The sequence below is a fragment of the Indicator indicator genome, chromosome 3 (assembly GCF_027791375.1).
Source record: "Indicator indicator isolate 239-I01 chromosome 3, UM_Iind_1.1, whole genome shotgun sequence".
Classification (NCBI taxonomy): domain Eukaryota; kingdom Metazoa; phylum Chordata; class Aves; order Piciformes; family Indicatoridae; genus Indicator; species Indicator indicator.
The window spans coordinates 23207672-23219886 of record NC_072012.1 but is presented as its reverse complement, the minus strand read 5'-3'; the positions used below and the strand labels follow the sequence as shown (position 1 = coordinate 23219886).

General features: G+C 41.5%; 1 protein-coding gene across 1 annotated transcript in view; it reads left to right on the top strand.

Annotated features, from left to right (window-relative positions):
- RELN (reelin) overlaps nt 1-12215 on the top strand; it is a 262132-nt gene that overhangs the window by 35135 nt on the left and 214782 nt on the right. The window contains exon 2 of the mRNA XM_054399823.1: nt 3292-3402. Within this exon, the coding sequence (XP_054255798.1) occupies nt 3292-3402 (111 nt within the window). The remainder of the gene's footprint in view (nt 1-3291; nt 3403-12215) is intronic.

The window sequence follows — 12215 nt, the reverse complement described above, 5'->3', positions numbered from 1 at the left end:
TCAGGAAGATTCTGTCCCTCTCACTGGATGGTTTCAAGGCAGCTGAGGGATTCCTACCTGTGTCTGCACCACAGCCTCCCTATTGCCATGGGCTTTCTCATAAGCACCCTTCCTGTCCTTGGTGCAAGGTTTGAGATGAGCCAAGCCAGGACTCCCTGATTCAGCAGCCAGGAGGGCTGCCAACTGTATATGTTTTTTGTACTGCCTGTGACTTCCCACCACTTGGATTGAAGTCCATTCATTACCACTCTCTGGGCCCTGCCATCCAGCCAGCTTTTTACCCATTTGAGGCTTCCACTCATCCAAACTATGACCAAGCCAGTTTTATCCAAATGTAACTCAAGTAAACAACATTCAGAGTTTCCCTGACTGGCTGAGCAGTTCCCAGTGATAGGAAAGCCTCCTCACTTTTTCATTCACCCAAGTTCTTTAACCAAATAAGAGTGTTTTGCAGAATGGAGCAGAGCCTTGTTGGACTTGTAGATGAGACTACTGCTGTGTAACAATTTGGTGCCATGGGGTGGGTGGTGGGGCTGTGCCAAAGCTTCCCTTTTCTGCCTAGCCTCAGGTGCTCCATGCAGCTGTATCCCTCTAAATGCTTTTCAAGATCCAGGTGTGTCCTGGCTTTGGCCCTTGCTCCTGAAGTGCCAGATGCTTGGCCTTAACCACATATGGCATAAGGCAGTGGAAAGGCAAGAAACAAAGCCTGGCAGAGGGAATCTCAGAGGAATCATATTGTTGCTTTTGGAAGGGGAAGCTGAGAGACCTCAGTAGCAAGCCCTAATCCCTATATGGAATCATGGTCCTGTTGCTGGGTTATGTATTAGCACAACTTTCCTGTTTTTGACCATTAACACTTGGCATGGGGTGTGTTTTATTTCATTTTATGGGAATTTGATGTATTTCACCACTGGGTAGCGAAAAAATCATCACTGAGAATGTCACAATTAATTTCTTCCTCTTGAGGAACTATGAAACGATTCTGAAATGTCTGACGTGAATAATAACAGCCAAGTGCTCTGGTTTGAAAAATGTGCTAGAGGCGTTGTGCAGGTTCCCAGAGGCTTAATGAGGGAGCCATACTCCGCTGGAAATTTTTCAACAATAAAAATTGACCTATTACATGCTCATGTAAAATGAGGGTTGACAATCACACAAATATGTCCAAAATCAAATACAGGCATTGTAAAATATCACTTCTTTCCCACCGAGAAACTGGTCACCTGTTCACAGTAGGCTTTTACATTATATCCTGTTCAGTGGAGAATAAGATGCTTCCCACAGGGAAACAAAATGGCAGCAAAGCACTGGCCTGATGCCCTTCTAGCAACGCTTTTCACTGTCTGTTTTGCCAAGTCTTCAAAAATAACTCGTAGGCCTAGTTTTCCTGCATATGTTTTGCCTTTTTGTCAGTTGAAAAGCATGAAGGGAAGAAAAGATTCTGCATTATTTGCCACTTCATTAAACGCAGGAAAAATTCTTTATTTGCTTGTATGATATTCTTTCCACAATGTTTCTTTGATTTTTTTTTTTTTTTTTATCTAGTCTTTTTTTGCTGTTCTTCTAACATAGTGACCTCTTAAAAATTGAGCACGTGGTCCAACCCTGTGTCTGCATTCAGGGAGGCATCTATTCACAGCACTGAGATTTGGAGTTATGGGAGCAGAAAAGTCGGGTTCTAGAATTATTCAGTATATTATTGAATAAGCAAAGAAAGGAAGATAAAGAGTTGAAGAATAAATTAAACACAGTAAATACTGCTCAGAACAAATTCAGCTACTGTCAACATTTGTGTGTTCTTTAGATATTTAACAGGAAGTTTAAGATGATGTGTACCCCAGGGGAAACACTGACAACTGGGATTTAAAAGCTCCCACTGCGTGACTGCTGAATGTGCCTCACCAGTGAATGAACTGGCGGTTACTTTGCAGTACCTTTTTCAGTCATTGGCTCGTGATGTTCCCAGCAAGAGAGCAGTATGGGGAAGAGGGACGTGATGTAAGGAGACATCAGAGTTCATCAGCAATCCTTCTCAAGCATCAGACTCTGTGTGTTAAGGGGATGGGGAAGGATTAAACTATGAAGGACAAACCAGTGTGGTAACTAAGGTCTTGATGCTTCTTCAGTGTATGACGCTGTGACTTATGAGACTCACCTTCAGCAAGGAGATATTTTTGTGTGGATCTCCTTAGAGGTTCTTTGCCTGTTGTAGTGCAGTTTAAAAAAAGAGGGGGGAAATCATCTATGGTAGGACATAAATTTGCAATGCAGTTTATCCACACTTAAATATGGATAAAGACTGTAGAAAAGGATGATATGAGACAGAGGAAAATGAGACAGATGTGTTGCTAAGGGATATGGTTTAGCCCTAGACTTGTTAGAGTTAGAGAATGGCTGGACTTGATGATCTTAAAGGTCTTTTCCAACCCAAACAATTCTATGATTCTACAATACTACTACTAAGATACAAAAGTACAGATGTGAGAATTATTGTGTACAAAAATTAAATATTGAAACATTTGTCAGTGCTAGCAAAAAATAATATGTATTCCAATGTTACTTGTAGATATTACTTGGATGATTACTGTTAATATCTAGGGATCTCTTCAAAATACATCAATAAGTTGTTTAAACACAGATGCTGGGTAGCGGCTCATGCCCATATAACTAAGGTGTGTAATGCTATAGTGAGCACTCTGTTTCTGGCCAGAAAGAACAATACTAGAATCCTGATTGTTTCATTGCTTTTACGTCTTGACAATTGCTTACACGTCAGTTATTGCAATGCTGTGTTTTACTAACGCATTGTATGTTTGATGTATAGCATAACTTGTGCTTCAAGCAAAAACAGCTTTGCTAGCAGCAGCTAGCCAGAACCACCCTTTTGATGGGTGTTGTAATGCCCAGTTTGTGTCTGATTCCTGCTACAGGTGATTACTGGTAGAGGACTTACGATTCATTTAGGAGTAGAAGCTGGGTCCAACGCCAATACAAGTCAGTCATTTACCTCTAAAACAATCTTCCTTTTTTTTTTTTTTTTTTTTAAGAAACCCAGAGGCAGTTGTACAGGAGCATACTGAAACTTGGTGCGTGCAGTCTGAACATAAAATGAGTGGTATGGTGAAATGACATGGCAAAGCCAGTTTAAAGTCACCAAAGTTTCATAAATATTGAGGGAATTCAGATGAATGCTGGGTTCTCACTCAAGGGCAAGAGTCTGCTCACAGAATGTGCACAGGATCTTAAGTATTGCTTATAAAATAACGACACCTATGCTTTCTTTCATTTCAGTGACTATTTCAACAAGTACCTTCTTTGATGGCTTACTGGTGACTGGGCTCTACACCTCTACCAGTGTTCAGTCTTCCCAGAGCGTTGGTGGTTCCAGTGCTTTTGGATTTGGTAAGTCCAGTTTGATTTACATTCTGCAACCCAGAATAGTGGATACCTGGTCATACAGAGGACTGCTGCTGAAACAGGCTCATTTAGACTGAGGGATCAACAAGACATGGAATTCAGCAGGTGTTAGTGAGAAAAGGAAGTGGTGGCTTTTAGACAGCTTTTATTTCTTCCTCCACTTCCTTATTCTTTTCTCAGCCCTCGTACTGGTGTACTGAATTACATGAATTTTAAAAGAGAAAAGCCTCAGCAGCTAAACTGGGTAAAATAGCCATTTCTAAATGGTGCTAACCCATTTAGCCCAAAGCATCCAACTGTTCTTGGGCTGAAAACCTGATTCCTTTGAGCTTATGTCAGCCTACTTTTTCAATTCATTTAACAATAGCTTCTTCCTTAAAACCAGAGTGCTGGTCAAGGTATTTTATATAACAAATTATTTTCCATGTACAAACCCCAGAATTGTACAGAAAGGGGCAGGGCAGATTCTGCAGAATTATGATATAGTTCATGTTCTATGTAGCATTCAGCAATAGCAGCCAGACTAGCTGTGCTAAGGACAAGTTGAATTTTGAAAATTCTCTTCTAAATTTGTGCATTTAAGCTTTATTTTTCTGAAGTTTATTTAGCAGTGTATTTTCATATCCTTACAAATAATTGTAAGAATTGTGTTCCTCCAATTGGAGGAACCCAGTGTCCCCTAACAAGCACTCTGGCATGAAGATACAAAACCAGGTACCAGTCTTGCGAGACACGTAACTGCACAGCTTTTGCAGTAGTTTAAATGTTCATTTGTCTGTTAGGGCTCAACTTCAGTACTTTCTTCATAATGTTTCATGGTAATTATCTCTGCTATAATGCATGTGAAATATGAGTGACTTGGGCACGTGAGTGTCATACAGCAGACACACCTTAGCTTGTAAATGAAAGAATGATATGTAAATGGCTCATTGTTTAAAACTAGATTGAAGAATAACTTAAGAAGGGGTTTGCCTCTATGGATAGCACTGCTGATTGACCCCAAACCTTCTGCTTGGCCTTTCAATGGGAAGAGGACGGCTGAAAAAAGTGTTTCATGTCAGCTGCAGCAGGTATTCCATGCCTTGTGCAAAAGGGACTGAAATATTCACTTTTTCTGGAAGAAGCAGTCCTGCTGCTTCTCCTTTCCCGCTGTACTCTTTATACTTTAACAGGATCTGATGGAGCAAGTGAGATAGAGAGCACTTATCAATGTGAAATTTTTGGCACAGACAAGTTACTGGCAAGCTATTATCTTGCCATAAAATAGCTGTTTGTATTACATCATAGGGGATATCATGGCCCTGTACAGCAATCTCACTAAGCAAAGTATACAGGTCATGTTTAGTTACACCTAGGTATTTAAGAATGGAAATTAGGCACAAGTTGAAGAACCTAAATAGGTTTGTGTATTTACAAAGTGGGTCTGTTTGTTCCTAAATTTCTATCTTCTTCTGGAGAACAAGTCTTTTAGAGTAGGTGCCTTATTGAGAAGTTAAAGTAACGTGTGAGAAAAAAGGAGGTAGCCTTTTTTAATTTGCCAACAGTAATTTTCTAGCTCTTGCTGTCTTTTAATCATTCAGTCACTGGAAAGATAATCAACAAGAATCCGGTGACACATGTTCTGTGGACCAAAAGAGGATTCAGGCCTACAAAAGCCAAAGAGATGTGAAAGCAGTCAAACCTGCTGGAGCTGCCTCATTTCACTCCTCAGTATGTCCTGCCAAGCATCATGGGCAGGGGAGTCTGCTGCTCTGTCTAGAGCATACCTTCATCCAGGCCACAGAGAACCTTCTGCTATCTCTGACCTTTCTTTTGAACTTTCTACAGGCAAACACTAGGGCTGGTTGTGCTACAGTTGTTAGCTGTGTCATGTTTTACATTAAAATCTCATTTTGCTGTTTTTTGACTCCTGAGCATGAATGTATATTGAGAAAAAATGTAAATGTTTCAGAAGAGCCAATGCTCTTATGCAGTGTCTTTGCAGTCACAGTAAAAAGCAGAGAGTGAAGGAAAAATGGTAATAGCTTTCAAATTCAATTTCATATGAATGCTCAGTCTGTGATGTGCTGATTGTTTCTGTTTTGAGAAGCACATAAACTATTCTTTACTCTGCAGTGAGAGCTGAGAAGGCTGGCCTCTTCCAAAACTCATTTAGCATATGAATGATAGGCTTTTCAAAGCAATGTGGTATTTTACAAACTAACAATACTGTAAAACCTATCATCTGCAGTAGAAGAAGCAGTCTTCACAGCATCTTATGTACTGTTTAATAAAATGGTAGCAAAGAATTGCATTGTTTCATTTTCTGAGGAAAACATAAAGCACTTTCTTCAGAAACCCTGGATCTATTTCCAATCAGCGAAGAACTGCTCCTGCTTTGCAGCAAGTTGTGATGTTCAGGTTAGATTTAGCTTGATGGAAATTATTTTTGTTTGAATGCAGAGGACAATGTTAGGTTCAGAGACCTCAAAGACTTAGGTGATTTATCACAGATCAGACGGGAGGGGCTGAAGACAGCAATATGCTGGAATTGGATTGGCAATGGTTGCTTGGGGAGCAGAGAAAAGTGGTTTTTCCTTTGCAATATTATCATAGGAATGCTCTTGTCTGTGTTACACAGGAGGTCACGCTTGATTAGCATAATCTTCCATTCTGCATCGACAGTATGAAGTCTTCCCCAACATGCAGATTTCTGTGCCATAAGCTATTGTATTGTGGCTACAGTTATCTTTTAGTCACCCAATTTATGAAGTCACTTGATGGAGACACTATCATTGTTGGTTATCACAATCAACTGTGTCAAGAAGCTTTGAAGAAAAAATATGAAAATATGTTAGTGCTAACAGAGTTAATTCGAAGGGTTATGTTCTTTTTCTATTTCCGTATGTATTATGTAGCCAAAGAAATAGATCCTGGTTTCCTCTGTGGGATTATTCTGACATGAAACTTGCTGAGGTGTTTATTTGGAAAGCCTTTTAACATCTTTATTAAGGAAAACTGGGTGAGCTTTTGGAGAAAGAAAATTAATATTCATCTTTTGTCCTAAGCTGAACCATTTCTGGGTTCAGATAAAGGCAAAGCTAAAGCTGTAAGGCTAAAATTAGAACTGGAATAAAACATAAATGTATACTTGAAACCTTACTAACAAAGCTGTGAGGATCCTTAAGCAAAGTAGGGATCCTTATTTCTAGTTTTTCACAGAATTAACCAGGTTGGAAATAACCTTCCAGATCATCTAGTCCAACCTATCACCCAACACCATCTAATCAGCTGAAGCATGGCACTAAGTGCCTCATCCAGTCTTATTTTAAACACTTTTAAGAGCATTTCTTCCTTTGCTAGATCTCTTGATACAACAACTAGCTAAATTGCATCTCTCCAGTAACACTTCACTCTCCTGATCAATGCAGTGTGTGCCTGGGAATCATTTCCACATCCTTCAGCACTGCCTACTGAAGCCTGAAGAGAAATCCTTCTTTTTACAACCCCCCCCCCCAGCAACCCTTTCCCTAGCCACACTTATACCCCTCGCAGTCGTTCATACACTGTCTCTGAAGATGAAGTTTGAACTCCTGTAGGATCTCTTCATCCCTCTTTCTGTGTCCTTCCTTTCTTCTGCTTCTGAGGGTTCTTGCTGTCATTTGGCCTCTTTTTGACAAATTGGGACATCTCTGGGCTGTGCTCTGGGGTTTACCAGCCTATCAAGACTAACTTCCCATGCAGCCAGAATGTCAAAGCAGTCAGTTCAGGCCTTTCACTTGCTTCAAGAATAGAGTGGGAGGCAGGAGTACTAACAGATGTGTTAGAAAACTACAAATGTGGGGATGAGCTTGATGGGGGTGGTTGCTTCTAATAGAGATTAAGGTTTAAACAGTGCTGGTGGGTGATAGGGGCACCCATCTGTAACTTGGGATAAGTATGAAAATACAGCTCAACTCCTCCAGAGCCATGTGCACAGGGAGTATCATTGCTGCAGTTAAAGGAGGAGATTACAGTGTAATCCCTTGGTAGTGATAAGGAGGGCTGTGTGCTGAGGACCTGAATCTGTCTGATTACGCAGGGTCGTCCCAGCTGACAGGCTGGTGGAGCAGGCAGACGTGCTGGGCTGTGTGAGTCAAAGCCTGCCTTTGACCTGCCATTCACACGGCAGCTCAGTGCATTCAACTCCTTCCCAGAGCTTTCTGGCTCCCCAGTACATTTTCACATCATGCACACATGACAAATTATTTAAAACATAAGTTTAGTGTAATTAGTTTCCTACAAACTCCAATGGAAAATGTAAGCATTTATAGTTAGGCACTCCCAATCCCAATTTTATGCACAACTTCTACACTGATGTTTACATTTTAATGTGGAATAAACAAGAAGGTTCATGATAATATTTTATATGCACTAACCTGTCAACCTAAACCGTGAAACCTAAACAGTGAAAGTGATCATACCCACTGTAAGTAATACAGCAAGTTCCTGTGCTTTGGTTTTTTATTTGTTTCAGTTTGGGTTTTTTTTATGGATAGTTACAAATATGCTTTAAAATATGGTGAATAATGAATTTCTGAGGGGAATTCTGGGACAAGCAATCAACCTGAAATAATTGGCATTGCATTTTATCTTATACCTACTTTTATTTTACTGCCTTTTGATAGGATGAAGGCAGCCTTCACATAATCCTTTGCTTGGTATTTTGGTTACATACATGTTTGCTTAGCAGACCAAACCAAAGCACTCCTTTCAGTTTATAGATGAGGGATCATTTTGATCCAGTTCTGTATGAGTTAGGAATTGGGGGAAAGGATAAAAGTAGCTTCCTGGTCCTTTGGCTTAGAGCAGTGTTAGGCCAGAGTGACTGTAGATGGATGTCATTGGTGATGCTGCTGATTTCATGTGCAGCAGGGCAAAGACGGTGCCTCAAGGGCACTTGCTGTGTTGTCTTCAAGGGAATACCACAGGAAAAGCTGTAGTTATGCCTCCCAAATCTGCTGGTCCACTGGTCTTCATTGTCTTCTGGAGACATCTGAGGTTCCTGATTCCCCTGGATGGGATGTCTGGTTTCAGTCCTTTAGAAGTGTGGGTTTGGCATCAGTTTATACTGAAACACTGATGTTTCTGGGGCACTGTTTTGATTTCAGATTTTGACAGATAAGGGAAAATATCCTCCACTAGCATTGTGAGATGGAAAAAGGCCAACTGTTGGAGTTTGTTTTTTTTTTTTTTAGGTGAGCTTATAAAATTGATCCTTCCTGCCCAGCTTTTACTTCTCTGTGCTTGTTTATAGCTTTAAGAAAGTAAGGAATAATGGGTAAATGCCAGATCTCACAAAAAAGTTCTCAGCTATATCTATGCTACTGCTCTTGAACTACAGTTTTGTAACTTACTGAAATTATTGTAGATCCCTGGTTTACTTTTTGACAAGCCAAATGGGCTCCAGGACCCTCCTTTCACACCCGAGATACTTGCCAGAAACCAAACAGATGGTAAACTAGGAAGAAATGACCCTTGGCATTCTCATTAAAACAGTTGGGGAAATTTTAATAGGCCTCCATTTGCCTCGCACTGTATCTAATACTCTTTGAACTACCACTTTTTCCTTATTTGTTACTAGTCAGCTATTGCCATGTATATTTTAATAGGGATTATCAAACACAATTTGCCCAGAAGATGTACCAGCCCTCCACTGCTAATTGGCAAAGTTTAAATCATCACAGAGTTCTGCAATAATTGGACAGAAGCACTGTTTTTCCTGCCAATGCATAATTACCAATTAACAGGAAGATAAAATATCTGCATAGCAGTCATATCTTGGAGAATTTGTTAACAGTCAATTAAATAGTGAGTTGGTGCCAAACTGACATTGGTCAAGAAAGTTTACATTGGAGTTTAGTTTTAAGATACTCCCCATTGCAAATGGTATGTAACAAAACCATAATGATGATACAACTTCTGAAGTTCGGGTGTCATGGTGCTTAATTACTAATTAAATGTCTTTATGGCTAAAAGTTGACCATTTTTAGAAGTGATAGACTATCATATGTGCCTTCCGGAAGGGGTTTCAGTTCTGCTAACACAACATAATTTAATTATCATGGCACAGGCAGTAATTACCCATGCTTATCCAACAAGGAACTGTATCCCTAGGTATTTTACCTGCTGAGGAATAAAATTCCTTGTCTGTAACCGGGTAAGGTAAACAGCACTGCCCCAAGGTTGGAGGAACAAACTAGCCAGTGAGGGGAAAATACTTAAACTGTCCTAGTTTGAACCTAGTTTGGTCCAGTCCCATCTTTCACCTGTTTCTGCAAGTACTCTTGTGCTTGTCAGGTTTGCCCTAACTTTCTGCCATGGCAGACGTGACCTCTTGGTCATCAAAATCCAGTTTTACCTAAATTTCTGAGAAGCTCTGAATTACTCTGCAATTTTACATACATAAAAGTGAGTAATGGTGTCTACTCCATAATTTATTTCACATGTCTTTGGAGTGTTATGAAGATGACAGTTAAAAAATTCAACCTTTTGACTTTTCGATATGCCTGTAGCTCCTGGTAGTATCTGTACAGACAAGGTGGAAAAGGAGAATGTACCTCTGCAAAAGGGTGGTACATGTAATGCTGTAGGCAACACAATGCTTTGCAGATGAGATAGTCGTATGATCGTTTTGATTGGAAAAGACCTTTAAGATCGAGTCCAACCATTCTCTTAACTCCACCAAGTCTGGAGTTAAACCATGTCCCTTAGTATTACATCTATGCATCTTTTAAACACCTCCAGTTATGGAGATACAACCACCTTCCTGGGGAGCCTACTCCAGTGTTTGATAACCTGTTCAGTGAAGAAGTTTCTTCTAACATCCGATCTGAACCTGGTGTAACTTGAGGCCATTTCCTCTTGTCCTTCCTCTTGTCCTTGTTACTAAGGAGAAGAGGCTGACTCCCACCTCACTGCAATCTCTTTTCATGTAGTTGTAGAGAGCAATGAGGTCTTCCATGAGACTCCTGAAAAGGAGACTAAACAATCCCAGCTCCCTCTGCTAGTCCTCATAAGACCTTTTCTCTTGATCCTTCATCAGCTTTGCTGCCCTTTGGACACTGCCAGAACATTGATGTCTTTCTGGTAGTGAGGGCCCCAAAACTGAACACAGTACTTGAGGTGTGGCCTCATTAGTGGTGAGTACAGGGAGACAATCACTTGTATATGTCTACATGGTGCAGCAGGTTGCTAAACATCTCCTCTTGGATTATGGGGACTTTATTGTGCTTCTCATTCCTATGTTCCAGCTCAGGGGGCTGAGCATCCAGCAAAGAGCTGGTCCTAATATTAATGACTAAGGCATGGAAGGTATTGAATACCTCAGCCTTTTCTCATTCTTTAACACTATGTTCCCCCCACGTCCAACAAAGGGCAGAGATTCTCCTCAGTCCTCCTTTTGTTGCTAATGTATTTGTAGATGTATTTCTTGTTTTCTTTAACCACTGAAGCCAGAATAATTTCTAGATGGGCTTTGGTCCTTCTAATTTTCACCCTTCAGAGCCTCACAGCGTCTTCATAGAGTGGCCTGTTCCTTCTTCCAAAGACCATAAACCCTCCTCTTCTCCTTAGGCAGAAACTAAACCTCTCTATTTAGCCATCCTGGCCTTATTCCCTGCTAACTCATCTTCTGGCACATGGAGATGGCCTTTGCCACTTCCTCCTTGACCAGAGTTCAGCCTTCCTGGACTCCTTGGCCCTTCAGAACTGCCTCTCCTGGGATGCTGTCAGCCATTGTCTGAAACGGACCAAAGTCTGCCCAATGGAAGTCCCAGATGGCAGTTCTGATGATCTCTCCTCTTTCTTCCCAAACAACTGAGAACTGTCACTTTGTGATCTCTCTGTCCAAGACAGCCTCTAGCTGTTACATCACAGTATCACAGTATATCAGAGGACCTCAAGAGATCATCAGGCCCAATCCCCCTGCCAGAGCAGGATCCCTTAGGGTAGTCTGCACAGGAAGGCATCCAGGTGGGTTTTCAAAGCCTCCAGAGAAGGAGACTCCACAACCCCCTGGGCAGCCTGTTCTGGTGCTCTGTCACCCTCAGTGTAAAGGAGTTTCTCCTCACATTGAGGTGAAATCTTCTATGTTCTAGTTTGAACCCATTGTTCCTTGTCTTATCACTGTGAACCACTGAAAAGAGCCTGGCCCTCTCCACTTGACACCCACCCCTCAGATATTTATAGACATTGATCAGATCCCCTCTCAGTCTTCTCTTCTCAAGACTAAACAGCCCCAGGGATCTCAGTCTCTCTTCTCATAGGGGAGATGCTCAAGTCCCCTAATCATCTTCTTGGCTCTGTTGGATTCTCTCCAGCAGGTCTCTCTTTCTTGAACCTGGGAGCCCAAAACACAGTATTCCAGGTGTAGTCTCACCAGGGCAGAGTAGAGAGGTAGAAGAACCTGCTGGACACATCTTTCTTGATACACCCCAGGATCCCATTGGTTCTCTTGGCCACAAGAGCACATTCTTGTTCCATGGAGAACTTGCTGTCCACCAGCTCTCCAAGGTCTTTCTGTGTGGAGCTGCTTCCCAGCAGGGCAACCCCTAACCTGTACCGGTGCCTGTTGTTGTTTCTTGCCAGATGTAGGACCCCCTGCATCCCCCACAAGTCCTCTGTTCACAAACAGCAGGTCCAGCAGGTGCTTTCCCTGGTTGGCTCCATCACCAGTTGTGTCAGGAAGTTCTCCTTTATATGCTGTAGGACTGCACCCTCTCTTCTGTGCTGTTTCCAGCAGACATCAGGGAAGCTGAAGTTCCCAATAGAACAAAAGC